Source organism: Panthera uncia (assembly GCF_023721935.1).
Source record: "Panthera uncia isolate 11264 chromosome A3 unlocalized genomic scaffold, Puncia_PCG_1.0 HiC_scaffold_12, whole genome shotgun sequence".
Taxonomy (NCBI): domain Eukaryota; kingdom Metazoa; phylum Chordata; class Mammalia; order Carnivora; family Felidae; genus Panthera; species Panthera uncia.
Genome location: NW_026057579.1, coordinates 33,674,694 through 33,699,188, shown reverse-complemented (window position 1 = coordinate 33,699,188; position 24,495 = coordinate 33,674,694). Strand labels below are relative to the sequence as shown.

At 42.6% G+C, this 24,495-nt stretch overlaps 1 protein-coding gene across 10 annotated transcripts in view; it reads right to left on the bottom strand.

Annotated features, from left to right (window-relative positions):
* KIDINS220 (kinase D interacting substrate 220) overlaps window positions 1-24,144 on the bottom strand; it is a 95,931-nt gene extending 71,787 nt beyond the window's left edge. For 5 of the 10 annotated variants that reach the window (XM_049652576.1, XM_049652580.1, XM_049652583.1 and 2 more), the window contains exons 1-7: window positions 24,058-24,144; window positions 16,972-17,115; window positions 10,015-10,113; window positions 9,197-9,295; window positions 4,175-4,273; window positions 3,160-3,261; window positions 572-670 (exon numbers count right to left, since the gene is read on the bottom strand). In XM_049652576.1, coding sequence (XP_049508533.1) covers window positions 572-670; window positions 3,160-3,261; window positions 4,175-4,273; window positions 9,197-9,295; window positions 10,015-10,113; window positions 16,972-17,079 — 606 coding nt within the window. In that variant the 5' untranslated portion in view covers window positions 17,080-17,115; window positions 24,058-24,144. Of the gene's footprint in view, window positions 1-571; window positions 671-3,159; window positions 3,262-4,174; window positions 4,274-9,196; window positions 9,296-10,014; window positions 10,114-16,971; window positions 17,116-24,014 lie in introns of all 10 variants that reach the window. The other 5 variants (XM_049652578.1, XM_049652581.1, XM_049652584.1 and 2 more) reach the window with 3 other exon arrangements.
* Between the last annotated feature and the right edge of the window lie 351 nt (window positions 24,145-24,495).

Here is a 24,495-nt window from a genome sequence, read left to right as displayed (position 1 = left end):
TCTCCAGTATCTCCAGCACATTTGGCACAGGGCTGCACGCACAGCAGGTGCTCAATAGGGAATTAATCCCTGCTAGTCGGAATAATGTACTGAACCAGCTTTTAGGCGTTCCAGGTTTTGACCACCAATTTCTGACATTTTTAAATCTACTGGAGAAGAAAAACAAGCCACAGCTCAAAATTATCCAAAAACTTACAATATTATTTTAGATTTTTAAGGAAAAGGTGTTTTAACAGAACATAACTTTTTTCCACAATTAATAGTATTTCAAACTATTTGACTTAAAGAGTATTTCAATATGAATTCAATCAAGAGTAAGATTACTGAAAGATGTTCTTTAGAGTTTTGGCCTCCCAAAATTTACATGCATTAGCAATGGTTCCTTAAGGGCATATATTTATAACATATCATATCTACAATACATTTGTCAGGATAATAGAAAAAAATGCTTGTTTGTCTACATATTATTTAAGAACTGTAGGGAAAATTTTCTAGGCATATACTTAGAAAAAATATTCTCTCCCTTCAAACTAAAAACACACACGAGGGACTAAACAGAAAAGATACTTACAGCTCCTTCTTGATCAACATCAGCTCCCATGGCCAATAAATGTTTTACACATTCTAAATGACCCTTCCGTGCAGCCCAAACCAGAGGAGTAGTTCCATACTAAAATAATAATAATAATAAATTTAAAATTATTATCAGATCTGTAGTAAAAGAGACAAATTCTCAACATGAATTTTGATACAAATCATACTTTGAGTATTCTTAAATTACTGTTTATAGAAATTATAATTTTAATCCTAGATAAATCTTATTTTTCCCACTTTCTCTCTCCTGAAGAGATGATTAACCACTGTATGAAATTTCTTTTACCCAACTTTAACTTTCATAATTAGTGACAATTTTTCCACCATAATGTCATACAGCCTCTAATTTTCAACAAGCTTTCAGTGCTTCCTGTATCTTGTGAAATACAATTTAAAGTTCAACAGTATGACTACAGGCAAAAATAGTAACAACCAAATGACAAACAATTCTAAGTACTTCTGAGGCCCAGAGGAGTTTTGGCTTAAAGTCACAAAGCTACTAAGAGGTACAGTAAGACGCAGGACCCAAACAAGCTTGGCTTCAGTCCGTGCTCTAAGCCACCAATCCCAAATCAGCCTCTGAACTTGATAAAATAAATTCTAGCATGGAAACTGCACTTATTAGAAGCACCTTCTGCTGGAACGTGATTCAAAAGACATCAGAGAATATATATTATGCATAAAAACAATGCTGTATCTTTGGGGAGCCTGCCAATCAAGAGACACATGAATATCCACAGTGATCTTTCACTACATGAGACCAGAGATTAAAATAAACATGTAATAAATGCCTGCTTTCTATAACAGCTCTGTCCAAAACTTTCTGTGCTGATGGAAATGCTCTATAATTCTGCACGGGCCAATACAGTAGCCACTAGTCTCGTATGGCTATTGAGCACTTGAAATGTAGCAAATATGACTGAGGAACTTTGTTTTTATATTTTCTGTGTTTAGTACATATATAGGGCACTGCACACAGTAGGTACTAAACATTTTTTTCAAAATGTTAGACTGACAGACTAGTAGCATAATACCTGATTTTGGAGGGGCTTTGAATGCCAGGTCCCATAAAGCATTTTTCAATAGGTCAGAAGGAGAAATTAAAGCTTTCACCATCACATTAAAGTGTCAATCAGAAAACATCAGTAGGGGCGCCTGGGTGGCTCAATCGGTTGAGTGTCCAACTTCGGCTCAGGTCATGATCTCGCAGTTTGTGGGTTTGAGCCCCATGTCAGGCTCTGTGCCAACAGCTCAGAGCCTGGAGCCTGCTTCCGATTCTGTCTCCCTCTCTCTCTCTGCCCACCCCGCCCCTCATGTTCTGTCTCTCAAAAATAAATAAGCACACAAGCGGGGTAAGGGGCAGAGAGAGGAGAGGCACAGAATCCAAAGCAGGCTCCAGGCTCTGAGCTGTCAGTACAGAGCCCAACACAGGGCTCGAACCCACAAACCATGAGATCACGCCCCAAGCCGAAGTTGGATGCTTAACCGAATGAGCCACCCAGGCACACCCCAAATACAAGATTTTTAAGTGCCATATTATAAGTATTTGCCATAGTCTCTTTACGGTCCTTGTTAAGCTATAATTTTAGATAATACTTTTTAAAAAATGAGCACAACCTGCATAAAGTGTATAAAATACATCAATCTTAAATTGTACTACTTGACGATTTTTTTTTTACATACGTGTGCACCCAAACAAGTACCATCCAGATTAAGAAAAGGACAATTTCTGACATTCCCCTCAGGTTAAGCAATACTATCTGACTTAAATTTATGCTGAAAATGTATTCCAATTATCAAAAATGTCTGATTAATACTATTTTCCTGTATTTCACTGAACTGTTATTAATTTGAAAAGAATACAGTTAGCCACAATGTATCAAGTTCTAATTAAATAAATACTTGTTAAATGTTTGTGATGACTATTAAGGATTTAAAAAATGAACAGAACAAAATTCTGGGAAGCTTTCTGAAGTGGATGGCAAATGAGCAGATGTGAAGGATGAACAGAAAGTAAAGCACAGGAGGAGAGGGCTCCCCACGCTCAAAGGGCACATGCAAAGGCGTGGAAGGACCAAGAACACATGAACTGAGGCACCCACATCCTTTGGCCACGTGCAGGCAAGGCAGCTATAGGGCTCAGAAGGCAGAGAGAGGACAAGGCCTATCTTCCCACATCACACCAGGGATCGGTGTCTTCAGCATTTTAAGCATGACAAGAGAGAAAACTAAACCGGACTTTTAGAAAAACCACTCTGGCAACAACACGGAAGCAGACAGAACTGAAGTCACAACAGAAAATTTCAAATAATGGAAACAAGGAATCGTCCCTATGTATTTTCCAGAGAATGATGAATGTGATGTAAAAAAATCAACGGAGGGACACTCAAGGTGGTAGTCACAAGGGATCTGCCTGTGACATACCTAACTATATAAAACACATTCATAAACACAATGAGAAGATTCATCAGCGCAACCTCATGCGATCATATAAAGAAACCTATACTCAGACATGCTGCGTGGACATAACGCGGACTGGAACCTGGAAAGGTCTTGCTGACCTACCTTATCAGAGCAGTTGACTTTAGCGCCATTTTGCAGTAAAAGATGCACTATATCCGCATGGCCTCTCCCTGCTGCCCAAATAATGGGGTAAACACTGTACTGCTGGGAGACAGGTAGGTGGGGATGTAAGTACACAGAAAAAAAAGATGAGGAGGGAGCGGGCAGGGGAGGGGGGGAAAGAAAAATCTTTTAGGTGGATATTTACAACACACATTTGCTAAGAAAAGTAAATAACAAAGGGAGTGATACAAAGTAATAATTTAAAAAAATCAAGTTACAGATCCTTCTCTACTTAAAAAACAGTCATAAAACATAATCATCAAATAAAATGCGCCCAACTTTAAATACATACATATTATGAACATATTTATTTTTACAGATTAATACATTTAATGTGATTTCTAGCCAACAGGCAAGACTAGTAAGAGAAATGTGAAACTATTCTTATATAATCCTTCCATTAACTTGAATAAGTTTCTCTTTTTTTCAGCTTTATTCAGGTATAATTGACAAAATCACAAGATAGTTAAAGTGTACATGATGTGACATGCATGTAGAGTACAAAATATAGACAATTTCTCAATCTGCAGTCTGAGACCCAGTCTCAAGCAGAGTAGTGATGCATGTATTACCATTTAAAGAAATGTACAGAAAAATGGTATGATAGACGCACACACACACACATACACACACATATATAAACACCCCTTTCCTTTAAATAAGTTTAGATTAAGAATGCATACCCACAGAAAACAGGTAAGATGACTTAAGGATTTTGAAATCCTAAATTAACATTTAAGCTCTAAGAGTTGCCTTTTTGTTGATAAGAACTGAGAGACAAGCTTAGCTTGAGAAAAAAATTCTCACTGTGCTTTGCAATCACATCCTGCATTATTATCTTTAGTAAGATCTAGATCATTTCCATCGAATATGAAGTCTAAAATGTAATCAGTCTTAAGTGTTCCCTAAGAGAACTTCCCACTTGTGTCACAGTGACGTTTTTGCTAATGCTCACCAAACCAGTGACGCTCGGATTGGCGCCATGAGAAAGCAGCAAGTCGACCACTTCGGTGCGGCCTTTGTAACATGCCCACATGAGAGCGGTCCATCCTCCCTAAGGAAAAAAAAGGGGGGAAGCGGGTGGAAAGAAAACGTTCGTGATCACTTCCAAGCACAAAAATGGCATTAATGAAGTGCCTCCTTTGAATATTTTTCTCTAAAACCATTGTTTTACGAAGGCACTGCTATGTAGTTTGAAATTCCCAAGCTCCCCAGAGAAATATACAATAGTATCAGAAATAAGTCAAATCTCTTAATTCCAGAAATTATTACTCCAATTTTTGACTCTATCATGGAAACTGAAATAGAGAATATTCATGTTGAATTCTTTCAAATTTCCAAGTTTTGTTTTGGCTCCTTAAAAATTTTTCTTCAGAACACTTTATATGTCCCTATATATTCTCCTTGTAGGAGCCTAGAGTTTTTCTAGAGAGGAATTCCAGCAATCATATTTGGCTCCTGCATTTAAACACATACTAGAGGGGCACCTGGGTGGCTCAGTCAGTTGAGTGTCTGACTCTTGATTTCAGCTCAGGTCATGATCTCATGGTTCATGAAATCGAGCCCCACATCAGACTCTATGCTGACAGTGTGGAGCCTGCTTGGAATTCTCTCTCTCCCTCTCTCTCTCTGCTCCTCCTCTGCTCGTGTGCACGCACACACTCACTCTCTCGCTCGCTCTCTCAGAATAAATAAAAACTTAACAATAAACACAACCTATAAATCCCAGATCATTACGGCACCTCTTCCTAAAAAAGACAGGACGCTAAGGTAATGATCTGTAGATCATGATATCCAGGGGCGAAGTCATCAAGTATGAATTACCAGCATGACAACTTTCTATTTTCTAAACTACAGGAGCAATTTTCTTTTCTACTGTTTTTTTATTTTAAGCAATTTTCTCTTCAGCTAGAACACAATTCAGTAAAAGAGACCAATGTAATCAAATTATACTAAGAAATGAACGTTTTGTCTTTGAACCGGCATTTAAATCCACATTTGGTTTTGAGAATATAAATCACCTAATCCTTCTCTGATTCTCTTTCATCATCACTAAAAAGGAGATTAAAAAAAATACTTGCCCTAATCTAGAAAAGGCACAATTGTAGAAAGGGAAAACAGATCAGCAGTGGCCAGGGGCTGAGGAGGGGGTGGAGGGGAATTATAAAGGGGCAGCATGGGGGTACTGTTAGCGGTGAAACGGCTCTGTTTAAAATGTGGCGGCAGATGTACACATGATGCACTTGTCCAGACCCGCAGAACTGTACAGCACAAGAGGGAATTGTACTGTGTGCAAATTTTTCAAAAATCAACCAGAACGTGGAGAGAAAAAATAGAATACAGACTGGGCCAAATGAATCTAACTGTATTACAAATGAATCACATAATCACATAACTACTTAGAAGCTAACCGTAGGTAACTTTGGAAAGCAATGTTTTGACTGAATACTGTAATGTTAAAGACAAAGAACTGGGGCGCCTGGGTGGCTCGGTCGGTTGGGCGTCCGACTTCGGCTCAGGTCATGATCTCACGGTCCGTGGGTTCGAGCCCCGCGTCAGGCTCTGTGCTGACCGCTCAGAGCCTGGAGCCTGTTTCAGATTCTGTGTCTCCCTCTCTCTCTGCCCCTCCCCTGTTCATGCCCTGTCTCTCTCTGTCTCAAAAATAAATAAACGTTAAAAAAAAAAAAAAAAAGACAGAAAGAACTATGCACAGACACTGTACTAAGTAGGTAAACCTCTTTCTCTCAGAGTATCGATTAGAAATTCTGTAGCTACTTTAATTTGTATCCTAGAGTTGAACAAATAAGTGAATACATTGTGCAGATAATAGGGCCAGATTTCTCATTATCAGAGAAGGGTTACAAATTAAGGAAAGGGAAAAGTCTATAATGAATTTGGTTGGCAGTATTAACCTGGTCTCTTTAAAAAAAAGATACATCCCCCCCACACCCAAATACATATAGAAATAGATGCATGTATATGCAAGAATTAGCATAAAGACATCTATCTTCTATGTCTATCCATTGAGAAGGACTATAAGCAGTGACACCCCAGCAATAACAAGCATACCTAACACCAAGATATTGGTTTCTCAATACCATTTTCCAATAAAAGAAAACAGGCTTCCATGGAAAACTGATTGATTCCAGGGCTAATAATCAGGAAAATAAGCCAGGAAAAATACAAGATGAACCTGAGCCTGAAGCATCTTGTGATGCCGGAAAATAAGGACAGCACATGTTAAAAGGGTATAGAAGCTTCCATGGCCAAAGCTGGAACAACCTGAGCAGAAAAACAGGTACAGAACCGAATTATAAACCGAAGAACAAAATAAATATTCATCAGGGGCGCCTGGGTTGCTCAGTCGGTTAGGCGCGTCCAGCTCTTGATTTCAGCTCAGCTCACGATCTCAGTCTGTGGGTTCGAGCCCCCTTGGGATTCTCTCTCTCGTCTCCTCCCCAGCTTGCGCTCTCTCTCTTTCAAAATAAATAAACACTTAAAAATAAATAAATAAATAAATATTCATCAGACCATATATATCCACAGATATGTAACTACATACAGATACGTGGGGGGTGGGGGGGGGCGGGGTGTGCAGGGGAGAGAAACGACTCTTCCTTACGGAAGAATTCCAATTGATCAATGTACAGAGAATGAGGGGAGTAGGAAAATCACCATTATAACACCACATTAATAACTGCTGCATGCAAGATATACTGATAGATGTTAAAACAAATGAGTGAAAGTTTAATCAAAAGCAGTATCTTCTCCAACATATTTAGCAATTACAAAGGGGAAAATAGTAACCTTACAATGAAGAAATCTGGCAGACACTACCTTAACCAAGAGACCAAGGTCAACCTCACCAGTGACAAACTCTGCTAGCATGTACCTAGATGCGCAGAGAAGGGAATATCGTCTCTGTGGTATCCTTCCCCAGCAAAGTATAATCTCAACCTAATCATGAGAAGCATCAGACAAATCTAAATTGAGAGAGATTCTAAAGATGCCAGAGGAGTGATCTTCCAAAGTGTCAAGGTCATAAAAGACAAGGAAAGGCTGACAATTTAGCTCAAATTATAGAGCTGAATATTTTAGTCAAGTTTCACATATACCAATATTTCGATCTTTAAAATGCCTTCCCAGAACTGTTTGAATATCAGGCTCTCATTTTAATTTGTATAATGTCACCCTATGCAAGCATCTAGGAGATTAACATTTAATCCTGAGAGACCGATACCCAAATCTGCAAATGAAAAGATCAGAACCGAATACCTACAGCAGTAGCTGTAGCTCAGTGCCCACAAAGGTCCTCTCAAGGAAAAACCCTCACTAGATTCCCAGACGTTACACCCCGGAGTTCTTCCTGAACCCCAGCAGCGCCTGGCGGTCGCCCTCCTCTCCTTACACAAGTCCCAAGGACTCTGCCTTCCCTCATGGCTCAGCTACTGCCACCCACCCGATCCTGTGAGGTTTCGGTCCCTCGATACTAACTACTCAGGGAAACACGGTCCTCAGTTTTCCCAACTTTTGGCATTTGAAAGCCAAACGCAAAGACCCTTTAGATCTGTTAAAACAAGTTGTGGTGATTACTCAGGGGAAATAAAAAATATGGAGAACTAAAAAAGCTTAAGATAATTTTGTGCAATCTTGCTAAGTTTGACACATTCAATAACACGTACTCTATAGTTCCTCACTCCCCGCTAATAAACAGGGGAGCAGCGATAGAGGAGAAAGCCTTTGGAGTAAGGCAGACCTGGGTTCAAACCTCGGCCTGACTGCTTTGGGCACAGGGCACTTCTTCCAGTTTCAATTTCCTGAACTACATCCATTGAGAACAAAAGGAATTCCCAGCCCATGGGATTGTTCTGAGAAGTCAACTCACCATAGAGAAGCTAACGCGTATAAAGGGACCAGGCACAGAATGGGAACCTAATATTAATCCATGTGATAAACAGGTTTGGTGCCTTTAACAAGATATTGAGAACTAGGAAACTCCATGAGTTTCCCTTCTACTTTATATGTCAGTAAGATGAGAAGACCACACTTTATTCCCGCCTGCCATACCCATTCTCTGCCTGGGTTACTGACATCATGGAATTCTCTCCCTAAACTTTTAGAGCAATATACTTCAACTCCTTTTCAGAAATAAGCAGGATAAAAATGGTTCTGTATCTTTATATAAAAATAAGTATCCCACCCACTTCATTAAGCGTGAGAATACAGCTAAGCTTATGGAAATAAACACACCACGTAAATTATCATAGTAAGCGTAAGACAGCAGAATGCTGCGGTTTCTTGAAAGCTCAGACCACCTGCACTTCACATTATCAGCAAAGTAATGTACGTTTTAGACACCACGGCAGATCAATTCCTTCCTCTCTTCCACTACTAAAGCTAACTTTGGAAAAGACTTAACATTTTGCAGGATAAATAGGCTAGAAATGATCTCTTTCTTCATCTTTATGCTTTAAGCAGATGCCACGATGCAGCAAGAGCTCAGACAATAAAGAATCACATCTTGTTGAACTTGTAATGTGTACAGATGGCATGGCCGAACACAATTATATTTTTAAAATAAATTTATAAATATTATTCTGGAAATTATCACTTTGAACCGAAAATATTTATAAGACTATACTGTCCCTCTTGAAGTTCCTCTTTAAAGGAAACAATTCTTTCACATTTGTTTCAAAACACTGTCGCGTTGAAAGTCAATGAGTTGTTTTCAATAATATTTCAGAATTTTAAACTCTGAAATAAACCAAGAATAACAATAACTAAGAATACTCTAAAAGAGGTTCATTGTATCACCTGGGCTTTAACACATTCCTGAGAGTCATTTCAGTGCCCAGCCCCAGACCCTAAGAACGGTATTATAATAGCACCTCCTGCACGAGAAGCCAAGGTCCCAGACATATCCACTACTGTTAACAAGGCTCCGGCTAATGAAACGTACCACAGCCCTCATACGTACCATGTCGCGGTGCTCCAAGTTGACCCCACATTTCAGCAGTTCCTCCACAACGTGCACGTGCCCTTCCTTTGATGCCGAGATCAGTGCTGTCCAGTTATCCTGGAACGCACAGTCACAAACGTTACCATTTCAAAACCAAAAAACAAAAATCCAAAGTGAGGAAAAATAAGTTCGACTTTACATACCAAATGATCATACCAAACTGACATGATCTGACCCCACTGTGAACTAGTCTAAAATAACACCGCAGCATAAGCTCTGTCAAGAAGTTATCCGTCTGCCCGCGTGACCGCAGTGTGTCAAGCGCTCTCACAGCTGCTTGGTCTTGTCACTGGCCTTCTAACCACACTCTGAGGTTTCGTGGAAAAAGGAAAGATGACTATCAAAACTTCACAGCTAATCCTTGTGGCTAGCAACCATTGCTATAAATTGAAATTAAAGAGCTTGTCATCAGATTTAAGAGCACACTCACAGGCTATTAAACTAACGCAATCCCATATGATGGATTTAGAAACTATGTGATAAAGAACTACTGTCCTTTCTTTTTAAATAAAGGCTACAAGTGCCCAGGTGTATGTGCTCCCTATTCAGCCAGTGCCAGCTGGGTATAAAAAACAGGAAGTGCTGAGACCTTTCACTGAAAATAAAAATTCCTCTCCCGTATCACCCCTTTAAAAAGCAGACTTGGTAGAGGAGGCAAAGTTAAGACAGATCTGAAAGCACAACTGTGACCTACTAATTTTGAATCCCTTCTCAAAAACAAAGAGCAAAGTTATGGAGAAGACAAGAACAACAAAGTAGATTATCTTAATATATACCAAATCTTCCAGATTGCAATTAGCTCCATTCTTAATTAATTCTTTCACTATTTCCAGGTTGCCTTGTTCAGCAGCTATCATCAGTGGAGTCTGGCCACACTAGAGAATATAAAAGACACAGAGAGCTTTTCAAGATGCTGTACTGTAACTGAAATGCCACAGTTAAGTACACCCTGCTTATCACAATGGATGTCAAACATTGTTTACAGAATTTCTTAAGTTTACAAACACCTTTGAAATCTTAAGTTTTCAGTTGACTAATAATATAAAAGTCAAAGAGAAAACAAAACGGTTTTTTTTACTACAGCATTAGTAGTCTACTTTGATGCTAAATTTCATTCAAAATAAATAAACATGAGGGGAACCTGGGTGGCTCAGTCAGTTAAGCGTCTGACCTTGGCTCAGATCATGATCCCATGGTTCGTGAGTTCGAGCCCCACAGTGGGCTCTGCACTGACAGTGGAGCCTGCCTGGGATTCTTTCTCTCTCTGTCTCTGTCTCTCTGTCGCTTTCTCTCTTCCTCTCTCTCTCTCTCTGCCCCTCCTCACTTGTGCTTTCTCTCTCAAAATAAATAAACTTAAAAAACAAATAAGTCAACATGAATAATACTAGGCTCTGAAAAGTAATCACCACAATGTATATAAAAATCTTAGCATTCGGGGCACATGAGTGGCTCAATTAGTCAAGCATCCAACTTTGGCCTGGGTCATGATCTCACCATTCCCGAGTTCGAGCCCTGTGTCGGGCTCTGTGCTGACAGCTCAGCACCTGGACCCTATTTCAGATTCTGTGTCTCCCTCTCTTTCTCTGCCCCTCCCTCACTCACGCGCGCGCTCGCGCTCTCTCTCTCTCTCTCTCTCTCTCAAAAATAAACATTTTTTTAAAAACTCTTAGCATATTTATGGTAACCAAATTCTCTAACTATAGCAGATAGAATATGATACAGAATGTGGTTTTAATATATTTAAGATGTTTGTCAAGGGCAAAGGGGAGGAAAGTAAAATAATAAATAAAAACAATCTAGGTGCTATATATATAATATACATAAACAGTTTTTTTAAGACCTCCCTTCTAATCTTAATTCATTAAACTAAAGCTTCTGCTCATGACACCACAGTTGCCCAGCCTGTGTGCCTAGAATAAGACACGGTAATAAGAGACAGTACTTCCTGAGCCCTGAGACAGCGTGGCAGGGCCCGGGCAGCCAGATCCTGGGATGGGTTCGCCTCCAGCAGCAAGGCTCACCTACAGCAAGGGCAACGCACACACTGTGGCCTTCCGTGAGGGCCACGGTGTGAAACAGGTTAGGGGCTCTGGGCTAACGGTGACGGCACTAAAGGTGTTACCACATACTTAAGGTATACGAGAAAAGATTTACACCGAAAATTAAGTTCGATTAGATAAATATTTATCGAAGCATCTATTTACTATGTGTATATCAGTGGGGGGTGGGGGAATAGCCGTGATTTTTAAAATGCTAATATGACATCATTTCTCTGCTTAAAATCCTCAGTGGTTTCCTGTTGCTCTTTTGGATCAGAACCAAAATACTGACAGTGGCTGTGGCAGGACCACCTCAAAACCTATTCTGGGCCATTCCCTCCTCACCAACAAACCCGTAAGCTCTTTCCCACCTCTGGACCCTCACACAAACTTTTCCCTCTGTCCCACCCAATTAACTACCAAGAATAAAGTCGCGGCTGTTTCTAAGTTACTCTCTCCACAACTGTAGTTATAAGATTGGTTAAGCAAGAACTAATAGAATAAACAAATGTTTTGTTATAAGGCCCAGCTTATAAGGTCACATCAGCTCTTGGGTCAAACATCAACCCCTCAGGGAAGCCTTACCAACTCCTCTAGTTTTCCTTTACTATACTAATCCTTGTTTGTAATTACTTACATTTGTGGGATCAACACCTGATTATTATCCTTTCTCTTAAAGGCTCTAAACTCCACGAGAGTAAGAAGCATGTCTGTTCTTTTATTTAATACTATATCCCCCCCCCCAAAAAAAAGAGAGGCAAACCAGGAAACAGACTCTTAACTATAGACAACAATCTGATAGTTACAGGAGTGGAGGGGATGGGGGATGGGTCAGGCAGATGATTGGGGGGACGCGCCTGGGTGATTGGGGGGGGCGCCTGGGTGACTGGGGGGGCGCCTGGGTGATTGGGGAGTGCCTGGGTGATTGGGGGGCGCCTGTGTGACTGGGGGGGGCGCCTGGGTGATTGGGGGGGTGCCTGGGTGACTGGGGGGGGGCACCTGGGTGATTGGGGGGCGCCTGGGTGATTGGCAGACACCTGAGTGGCTCAGTCAGCTAGGCATTTGACTCCTGGTTTTGGCTCAAGTCACAATCTCACGGTTCCATGAGTTCCAGCCCGCACTGGGCTCTGTGCTGGCGGTGCAGAGCCTGCTTAGGATTGTCTCCCTCTCTGTCTCTGCCCCTCCCCTGCTTGTTCTCTCCCTCTCTCTCTCTCTCTCTCAAACATTTTTTTAAAAAACAAGCGAATAATTATAATAATTGGCAAAAATACAACAGATACTATTATAATAACATAGGAGTTAAACACAAATATTGGTTTAAACAAAGCACACACCTAAAGTGCATTAAACACAGACATTCTTACAGAACAACGGATACTAAATTACATGTCATTCAACCAAAGTCATTAGGGAATGAGGTATTATCCACAAATAGATTTTCCAGGTGAAAAAGTTTATCCTTTAAACATTAAATTTGATTATATATTGCATGGTAGCCATTAATTTATAAAGCAATGCACACATTACTTACTACTTATTAAACAGATTACCTTTACACATCATGTTTACAATTCTGAGTCATAACTACAGACCCCAATTATCACACCCAGCTTGCCTCTGTCAGCTCTAACCTCTTTGACCAACTTTCTGCAGCACCCTTCTCCCTTCTAGTCAACCAGGATAAAAAGTGAGACAACAAAGTCATTGGTATAATATATAAATTAAAGCCAATTAACCCTGAATCTATAGCCCTAAGGATATGTGAATTTTACATCAGAATTTTCAGATTAGTAACTCCAGAGACTCAGACATTTTTTGTTTACTCTTGGGGGTCACAGTCACGTCAGACAGTTCACAGAGACAGGTGCTTCTAGCATATGAGGGGAAAAAATAACATAGATGTGTAAAAATACCTATAACACAAACACAAAAGATGATATAAATGTGATTAACTAGAAACACGCCAGACGAAAGACTTGAATAGTCGTTCGTTTCTCTTGCAGAAACTATTAGTTGTCTCCCAATATCGAGTGACGGGATTGTGTTAGGGGCAGCAATGTGCTCAGCTTAAAAACAAAACCAAAAACAAAATCCCCACGTAGTTCAGCCTGGCTTGCAGCCGGAATGATCCCAGGACACTGCCCCGGCTAAGTGGCCCAGGCCGCCCGGGAACCGGACGAGCTCGGCCGGCCTGTCTCTGGGCTTCTTGCCTCACGAGACACAATGCCGGCGTTGTGACGGCCAACGCGCAGTGACCAGCACACAGCGAGGAGTGGACAGAAGGGCAGAAGGAGCCTGGGAAGATCTCCTGAAGCCGTCACATCAACCTTGGAACGGTTCCTCCGGCTTATCAGCGCGTGAGAAAAATAAGACCTTAAGTTGATGGAGACATGGTTGTAGGAGCTGTCGCACGCAGTCCAAAGCGATCCTTAACTGATACACCTTTGACAACTACACCACTCAAAAAGATAAATAATTTACCAAAAAGGTTGCCATGAAGTTATTACATTCTAAAAGATAGAAGAAAAGTGACCTTATAAGCTGGGCCTTATAACAAAACATTTGTTTATTCTATTAGTTCTTGCTTAACCAATCTTCTAACTACAGTTGCGGAGAGAGAGTAACTTAAAACAGCCGTGACTTTATCCTTCCATTTTAAAATGAATCACTAAAGGCCCTTTCCATACCTAATCCCACGCATCCCAGTAAACCCCAAGCCCACTGCTTTCCAAACTACACAGGATCACCTGTTCACATAACCCTTACTCCACTTACGATGACCTCAAGCCGGAACACATTAGAACAGAACGCTGCACCAAGGGACGTTCCCCCGACAGGTCACCATACTTTATCTCAGCTCCCCAGGAGACTACAGTGCAAAAACACTTCCTACTCAGGATCCCTTTTTGTTCTTCCCAAATCCTAGGTAGTCCTACTTGAATTTATTTAGGTGTACTAGACCTCAATAACCAGTGCCCTTTAAAGCAAATCTTGGGAGAATATATACTTCTTCCAATAATTGTAGTGAAACTAAAACATTTTTAAATTCTCCTTTGAAATTTGCCTCAGAGCCTATTTCTAAGCACATAACAAAATCCACTCCTTGAATTGACAGTTCCACTTCATTTTCTTGGAGAATACTGTCCCACCTCAGCACTAAAATCTTATACCAAGAAGACCTCCGAGAAACTTTCTGTTCTTTTCTAAAAATAAAAACCCATCACTACTTTACAAAGGGCGAAGACCTGTCATCATTGAGAATGTTCACAGGCTGAGATTTATCTAGTTTACAAATAAAGCAGAGAGAAAAGGTGGCAGGAAATTAGCATTTACTGATGGCAGCCAATTGTATGCTAAATACAGAAATTTCCCCCACATTACTTTATTTTATTTTAAGGTTTATTCATTGGGGGAGGGGGGGGGAGGGAGAGGAGAGAGACAGACAGACAGAATCCCAAACAGGCTCCACGCCATCAGCACAGAGCCCAACACTGGGCTTGAACTCACGAACCACAAGATCATGACCTGAGCCAAAATCAGGAGGCAGATGCTTAACCGACTGAGCCGCCCAGGCATCCCACAGGCTAAGTTCTTCTTGCTTTTTGTTTTTAAAGTAGGTTCTACAACCCAGTATGGAGCCCAACATGGGGCTAGAACTCATGACCTTGAGATCAAGACCTGAACTGAGATCAAGAGCCAGTCGCTTAACTGTATTTTATTGATTTGAGACCTTTTCAAAACTGATAACCAAAACACATTAACATAAGGTAATTACATACTTTTAGGGGCAACAAAGAAGAGAGGAAATCCACACAACTTTATAGAATTCTATAAACTTTAAATTTTATAAACACTTGTAGAAGCAAAATGCAATAAAAGGACTTGAGAAAGCTACTTTGTCTCCATCATTCACACTGAGCCATAGTTTAATAATCCAGGTTGTTTCAAATCATTATTTTAAAACTCAAATTTGAATGGATACAATACTACACTAGATATAAATACTATTAATATCAGTTAAATGCTACCTCATGCATGATGTCAACTTAAGCTCTATACCAAATATGCTTAATTCTTTACACGAATGAGATTAATAAAATTTTGTGCTCATTGATGTGCTGTATTTGTCCTTGCATGTGAGGCTATTTTTTCAGTATTCCCATAGAAAATGTCTATGAAGTGATACTTAATATTTTTAAACTATAATCATTTTATTATTCCAAGTGTGTTAATATATACTAATTAAAATGACCACTTTTGTAAGTAATTCTTTTTATTTTTTAAATATATTTTTAAGTTTGTTTATTTATTTTGAGAGAGAGACAAGAGTGAGGGAGGGGCAGAGGGAGAGGCAGAGAGAGAGATCCCAAGAGGGCTCTGCACGCTCAGTGTGAAGCCCAACATGGGGCTCAAACCCACGAACCGCGAGATCATGACCCGAACCAAAATCAAGAGTTGGACGCTTAACCGATTGAGCCACCCAGGTGCCCCTAAGTAATTCTTTCATAACAGTGAACAATCTCCAATTATAAATTTTCTCTTATCTGTTTAGAACAATTATTGACAATGCACAATCACAGAGGAGTTACCTACCCAAAACATACTGTGTTCAATATAGAAACACTGAATATATCAGTACATCATTGGATGAACTTATTCTGAAAACTCAAAGAATGGCAACAGAGTATAAACAGATTATGCTCTGAAATCAAATAGAACAGAGTTCAAATTTGGGTTCTAACAGGTAATATCTTGGATAGGAAACTGGGGGATTAAGTCCTTTACCTGTAAATCAAGATAAGTATCAGCATTATTCTTTTATTTATTATTATTTTGCAATGTTTATTTATTTTTGAGAGAGAGACAGAGACAGAGCACAAGCAGGGGAGGGACAGAGAGGGGGACACAAAATCTGAAACCGGCTCCATGCTCTGAGATGTCAGCCCACAACCCAACATGGGGCTCGAACTCACAAACTTCAAGATCATGACCTGAGCCAAAGTCGGACACTTAATCAACTGAGCTACCCAGGTGCCCCTCAGCATGAGCTGATTCAATAAAAACACTAACTATCACAAGGTTATTGCAATAACAAAATTTTTTTGTTAAGATTTCCTTATGAGAGCTAACATTTAATGAAATTTAGGTACCCTATGTCAAAAATAATCATAGTCATAAACTAGTAACAGTTGATTCAACAGCTTTAAAAACATTTATAATATTTGCATATTCATGTTCATAGCAGCGCTATTTAGGCAACAGCCAGGAGGAAGAAAAATCCCAAAAGTCCATCAGTACATAAATGCATAAACAAAATGTGGTATATACGTACAACTGAACGTTACTCAGCTTTAAAAAGGAAAGAAATGTTGTCACATGCTACAACATGATTGCACCTTAAGGATATTATGCTAAGTGAAATAAGCCAGTCACAAAAAGACAAATTCTGTATGATTCCACTTATATGAGGTACAAAGAGCAGTCAAGTTCCTAGAAACAGAAAGTAGAGGAGCAGCTGCCAGGGGCTGGGGAGAAAGAAATAGGGAGTTGGAGCTTCAAGTACTGTTAACAATCTTACCAAGGTTAAGAACTTCCTATTTCTTACATTTTTTCTTGGCCCAACACCTTGTACACAGCAGTCGGTGGTCAACCAATGTTTGTTCAAGGATTTTAATTTCAGAAACTTGGTCTTACCTCGTTTCTCTCATCTACATCTTTGCATTTTTCTAGAAGAGCTTTCAGGGCAGGAATGTTTTCCTCTTCTACATAATTTATTACACTCTGTGATATCAGAACTGACATTTTCACGAAAAGCTGTAGTTCTCTTTATTGCAAAACCTGTCAAAAGCAGATTAGATAAAACACACATATTGATTAGGAAAGCACAGATGTGATTGAGGGGGAAAAAAAACCAAATTTACTACTGACTATATTATCATTCTTCACCTTACATTTGTACAAGCAGACCTCCACCCGCAGGAGTGAAGGCCCCACAGCCCAGCTGTCAAAACGCCCACCCCTCCCTTGCCAAGACTCACACACGACTCAGCCTTAACTCATCCAAGTCCCAAACTCCACACGCATCCCCCCAGCCGTCCTCATCACCTCCCCTACACAAAAGGAAGTGCTCCACTTCTCCTCCACCTCAGGAAATGGCAGCTCCAGCTCTGTTCCTCCATGGAATTCTCTCTGCCTCGTCTCACCCTCTCCACTCCACATTCAATCTGTTAGCAAATCCTTTTGGCTCTACCTATAAAACATATCTCACATCCAACCACCACTCACCACCTCCATCACAACCACCCTGGTCCAAGCCACTGTGACTTCTCATCTAGATCCTAACTGTTCTCCTTCCTTCCGTTCGCCTTCCTCACGATCGATCCTCCGCGAGGCAACCACGGCGATCTTCTGAAAACGTAAGTCTGACCAGAGCTTCTTAACGCATAACATGCATCGGCATCACCTAGACAGCCTGTAAAACACAGATGCCTGGGCCTCGCCCCCAGAGTCTGACTTGGTAGGTGTGGGTGCAGCCCCTGAGTCTGCATCTTTAACAAGGTCCCGGCAGCCGCTGCTGCTGACTGAAGACCCACACCTGGCAGAGCACTGAGTCAGATTACATCCTTCTTTGCTCAAAGCCTTCCAATGGCTTCGCCAGGAACTCAAATCACGGGTGTTACCTTGGTCTCCATGACTCTAAGCGACCTCATCTCCCACCACTCTCCCTTATCCATTTCATTGCCTGAAGAGGTCAAGGGCTGTGCCACCCCAGGGATTCTGTCTGCCTAAATCTCTTCCACCGAAATGCACATGGCTCCCTCCCTCACTTCCTTCAATCACCTTGTTAGGAAAGTCTAATCTGACCATGTGATGTGAAATAGTAACAACCTCACACATACTCCACAGGGGTCCCCACATTCCCACCTCCTTGCCCTCCTTTATTTCTCAGTGGCCCTTATCACCATTGGAAATACGACATATTGTGTGTTTATTGTCCATCTACCATTACTAGAATGTAAATGCAAAAAAAGTAGGCATGATGTTGTATCCAGTTGGACATCCAAATACAAATAAACAAATCTCAACCCGTACCTTACACAAAATGCATATACTAAAATTGACCTAAATATCTAAAAAACACAAAACTTCTAGAAGATAATATAGACTATTCTGGATTAAACAAAGATTTCTTTGATATAACACTAAAAGCATGGTTCTCAAAAAAAGAAAATCGATAAATCAGTTCACCGAAATTAAAAACTTTTTCTCTAAGAGAATACCATTACCTGGGACTAGTGATGTCTTTTTTTTCCTTCCATTTCCCCCGCCCCCCTTGAACAATGTCAATTACTGGTATTCCACGCTTGTCCCCTCATCGTACTTTATACCTCCTGACTTCTCGAGTTTCACACGTTCATAGACGGACAGCAATCATGCCCCAGGATGGCTCTACCCCGAGCTTTACTCATACCTGATTTCTATGATGAGATTTAGAACCTGAGAGCTGAAATTCAAATGAGTTTTGGGACTCTGAGTTAAAGCTGAACTGAGACTTTGGGGGCCCTTGGGATAGGTTGATGTGTTTTGCATGTGGGATGGAAGTCTATCTTTGGGGACCAGAAGACAAACTATTCCACTATATGATTCCATTTATATGACATTCTGAAAAAGGAAAACTATATGGACAGAAAATAGAACAGAGGTTGTCAGAGTCTAAGGGGGGAGAATGAGGTGACTACATTGGGGTACAAGAGCATTTGGGGAGTTCTTGGACTATTCTATATTCTGATTATGGTGGTAGTCACATGATTATATGCATGTGTCAAAATTCAAAACTGGGGGGCGCCTGGGTGGCGCAGTCGGTTAAGCGTCCGACTTCAGCCAGGTCACGATCTCGCGGTCCATGAGTTCGAGCCCCGCGTCAGGCTCTGGGCTGATGGCTCAGAGCCTGGAGCCTGTTTCCGATTCTGTGTCTCCCTCTCTCTCTGACCCTCCCCCGTTCATGCTCTGTCTCTCTCTGTCCCAAAAATAAAATAAAAAAAAAATAAAAAAAAAATAAAAAAAAATAAAAAAAAAAAATTCAAAACTGGACACTAAAAAGGTAAATAATATTGGTGTAAATTGTACCTCAATAATACCTTATTTTTTAAAAAATCCTCAAACTTAAGTAATTTCACTCCTCAGAATCAATTCTAAAAACACAAAAAACATGGACAAAGATTTTAAATACAACACAATTTTATTCATAAGAACAAAAACTCAGATATGGGAGATTACATAAATTATGATATGGTCACACAGTGGAATCAGATAGAGTTGTCGACATGTTTCCAAAAAAATATACTAACGAAAAAAAATGTTCGTGATATATTTAGTGGCAGAAAAAAAACTACAACAAAAAACCAAAAAAACTATACAATATCTCAACTATTTTAAATATATACATTTTAAAGTACTGTAATGAAACAGATCAAATGGTGATGGCATTAATGTAAATTTTATTTTCTTTAGAAACTTTATTTCCTAATACTTATCCCCTCTCCAGGAAGTATAATTGACATACAATATCCTATTAGTTTCAAGTGTACATTGTTATCTCCATCTGTCACTACACAAAGTTATTACAATACTATCGGCTCTACTGACTGTACTCCCCAGGCCGTACATTACATCCCCTAGAATATGATACTTTTATCACTGCAAACCAGTGAGAGAAATTTTTTGAAGTCATCACCAATATCCAACGCCTCCATTTGTTCTCACATCTTCTAGGATCAAGGCTAAAACCCCACTCAACCCCATTGCCCAGCCAAGCTGAAGCACTCAGAGTTGCCCCCACCTGCGTCCTGCTCCACACCCCTCCCTTCTGCTCAACTTACTCCCTCCATTTGGAACACTATCCTCACATCCACCCTTCCAAAGCACTGACTGCTCTCTTCAGCGTGCAACAGTTACCACTTTCAGTCTAATGTACTTCCCAACATCTGAGATGGGCCAACCCCACTCTCAGTGCCCTAGTTCAGGGCCTTCACCATATACGCTAATCAAGACTCCCGAGGGTACAAGAGACAAATTTAACCCAGCTTCAGCCAAACAGGGGATTTATTTTAAGGATACTGATTTATTTCCCATAAGCACACTGTGGGAAAGGTGGGTGTCCCTGGACCTCAAATGCCAGGAGAATTCTCATTCTCTATTATAGACCAACTTTTTCTACACAAGTGGAAAAATGGCTGCCAAGAGTTATCTAGGCCCAAATCGGGTTCTCAAATCGGAGAAAGCAAATCATGGTTTGTTCCCAGATTCAAAAGTCCCAGCTTGGATCAAGTGCCAACCAGAACCAATTAACTATGGTCACAGGGTTGGGAGGGGGTTACAAGGTCACATAGTATTGGCACTGTTTTCAGAAAAGAGAAAACTGTTATAATCTAGGCACTTGTCCCAAAAATTCCTACTGCACCATCTCTCACCTGGATCAATGTGATAGTCCCCCAACTTAGGAAGTCTCCTGTCTCCAGTCTTCCCCTACCTCGATCAAACTGCCACAGCGAAGCAAGAGGGATCTAAATAACTTCCTTTTTAAAATCCTTCTGTTAGTTTCCCATAAATTCATGCCGGGAGAACAAAAGATGGTGGTTTTGTTACTCACGAGTCATTCAAGGAATGGAAGCCCCTGAAGCCTTTAAACGCCATTGTAAATATTCACTATTCAATTCTACGATTCCTATGGAAAACTCTGCTCTGTGCAGAGCAGTGAGAACTCGTACACGCATTCCTGGATTATGATGGTGAAGACAGGTAGATCCTTCACGGTCTGGCCACATCTGACCATTCCAGCCGCGCCTCTGTCTTCCCTTCCAGACCCATCCCTCCCACCCTCTACCCAAACCTGCTTCCCCACTCCCAGGTCCAGGCAGACTAATCTACTAATCTGACCGCCCCACACTTTCTTTTTGCTGGGCCTCCGCACCCATATCCCCCTGAGTTTAGAAAGCCCATCCTCCACAGATATGCCCAGACAGTTTCTACTCGTCTTCTGGACGTGGCTCTAACATTATCTTTTTCTGGAAGCCTCCACTGGCTGGCTGCTTCCTCTGAGCTGGGCCAGTGCCCTGACTCTCCGACTCCACACTCTGTGCACACACCTAAACTTAGACTGCTTGTACACCATTTTGCTCATCCTTGTCCACAGCTCTAAACTCCAAGTTCTTGCAAGAACCACCTGATATCCAACACAATGCCCATAAAATTGGGGCCGAGAAAGAGAAAAGCAGCCCCTGGCTGTCAGGAACTGGCCTGGCACGCACAGCCTGACCCTGGTACTGTCATGTGAAGATAAACACGGACAGCCAAGTGACTGTGCAGTGTATACCCAAGAAACAATGAATAGCATGGGGGCGGGGGGGGGGGAGTTTTAAGTAAAAGTGAGAGCTAAGACTGGAAAGTGAGGGTGGCTGGTTAGATCCTAACTTCTTCAAAGATGAGGGCTGTCTGTCCTTCGTTCTCATCTCCCCAGAACCTACCACAGGAGCAGTGCAGGTAGAAACATCCCAGATAGCTGTCAAACTGGATAAATGCACAGGTATACCAAACGTGTCTCCTCCCTAGGTCTTTGCTGCCCACAGGCCCTGCTTCCCTCAACAGCCCCGTTTTCTACCATCAACATAACCAAGGATGGGCACGTGATCTGGGACCTGCGAATGCTCAAAAACATAAGCCTGGCCAACGAGATTCCTCCCTTGAGAACTGGGAATTAGAGACAAAGACTCAGTTATTATGGGCCATTTTCAAAACGATACAGTTTTGAGACAGCCAGTCAGCAGAGAGAGAGAACCGAACAGGTAAGAACAGAGAAAACGACTCCTCATAAGGAAGAAAACAAACCTGGCCCCCGGGGAGAGGGGCAGAAGGTGAAGCTGCCTTGGATGCTGACTTCTTGCTGATTCCCATTAAGTCCCATAAATCTCCTCTTCCCTGAGGTAGAAGAGTAAGTCTCCAGCCCTTGCCTTCAAAACAGCCCTAAATAGTGGCAGATAAAGCTGAGAAACTGACAGTTTTTGAGCAAAGGCAGGAAGAGGGGGATGGCACGCTGGCATGGTCCTGGGGAAGGTAATCTCCCAGCGGTGTACGTGGCCCCGACTAGAAAAACACAAAGAATGAGAACTCCCCAGCCAGGGAACCACCAAAACAACCCACGGGAGAGGGGACGGGCGGTGGGGATGACGAAGAAAGGACAGATATGAGCTTGAACAACGTAAGATCCTCCATATTTGACCTTTTCACCTACCAAAATATTGAGAAGAGAGATTCGGGATGTAAGATCAAAGAAACCATGTGACTGGAGATTTTCTTTTTTTGAAATCTTTGAAAACTCAAAGATGATTAGCTGCCAAGCATAGGTGGCTGGAGGAGGGTGCAGCCATTAACAAAAAGAGGGAAGAGGGAACTCCGAAGTTGGGGGGGGGGGGTGGAGTCAGGAGTTCTCTCTGCAGGGTAATGCCCCCCTCCCTCCTCACCAGTCCCGCCCTGGGGTGCCTTGGCAGGCTGAATTTGAGGCGCTCCAAGAACAGCTGGGTTGGATAATCCACCGGGCACTGGGAAAAACAGATCTGGACATCATTCACACGAAGAATGCAGAACAAGGATTCTCATCCTTGCGTCCACCGGAGTGACTTGGTAAGTGGGCCAGATACACGTATTCCTTGGCTTCTCCCCCAGAGAATCCCATTGGGTAGATCTGGGGTGGGCCCAGAACCGACATTTTAACAAGCACCCCAGAATGATTTTCATGAGCGTGTCCGCGCTACTAGCTCGAGAACAAAGAACGCAATCTTGCCCGCAGAATTTATCAACCTTGACAATCCATCAACTCCCCTAAGGTGCTTTAATTTTTTAGACGTTTGGTCCTCCGTGTTGCCCAAGTATGGGCAATGCCAAGACGTCAGAATCACCCCCGCCCCCCATAATCGGAAGGGGTGATTCCGGAGCCACACCCCAGGCCAGCGGCAAGGCTAGGGAAACCACATTTTTAGCCAGCGCCCCTAGCGGCGGGCAGAGACGGTTCCTTAAACGGTTATTAATAAGAAAACACTGCTCATCGGTTTAAACCCCTGTGTCAACAACGACTTGAAAGAACAATAACCCAATATTGCTGGCTGACAAGGAAATCGCTTCCCTATAAATAAATCCTAGACGCGTCGCAATCAATGGCTTGCTGGTATTTTGCCAGGCAGGTAAAGGCCCACACAGGACAATGGAGCAATGAAGCCCGGTAAGAAAGCAAGGGAAGAAAACCAACCACCCCGCCCTTGGAAGCCCGGGGAGACAAATCTGGAACGCCTGCCGTAACGGTACCAGCGACGGCGGGTCCCCAAGTGGAGACCGTGCCAGCTGGACAAAAGAAAAACAATGGTTTCACCCAGGTTCCCCGCCCCCAGCCAAGCGCCTCTCCGCCGGCCGGCGGACTGACCACCGCAGACACCGAGTCCCAGACCTTCCCGGCGCTCCAGCTAGCCGGACCCCGCGCCCCCCCCCCCCCCCCCCCCCCCCCCCACGCCCGGCCGCGGGCCCTCCGCGCTCGGCCTCGCCCCCTCCCCACCCACCTCCCTCCTCACCCGGCCGCGGGCCCCTCCACACCCGGCCTCGCCCCCTCCTCACCGGGCCGCGGGCCCTCCGCACACGGCGTCGCCCGGCGAGACACCCGGCCTCGCCCCCTCCCCGCTGGGCCTCGCCCCCACCTGCTCGCCCCAGTCATCCCGCGAAGCCGACCACCAAACTGACCGTCTCATAACGCGGCCCGAGGACCGCGCCTACAGCTCGAACGGAAAGGACGCGCTTTGCCGCGGGCGCTGTCAGAGGACGGGAAAGGGAGAGACGGCGGCTTTCAGCGCTTCGCCCTCAACAAACCCGGCGGCCATTTTCCTCCATCTCCGCGAACTGACAGATCACGTGGCCGCGGGTGACGGGGCGGGGCGGAAGGTGGCCACGCCCCCCCCGGCGGGCGGGGGCCAGCCCCGAAGGCTGCGGGGCGCGCGCGGGCGGGTGGGTGTGGTGCAGGGTCAGCGAATCACCGCGCTCAGCGGCCCTCCGCCCCCTCCCTCTGGCCTCCAAAGGGGTGCAATTTGACAAGCGCCGCGGGCAATATTTTCTTCCTCGTCAGTGTCACTCTTCGGATTATCGGTCACTCACTCCTAATCCCTATTCACCATTGTAATCAAA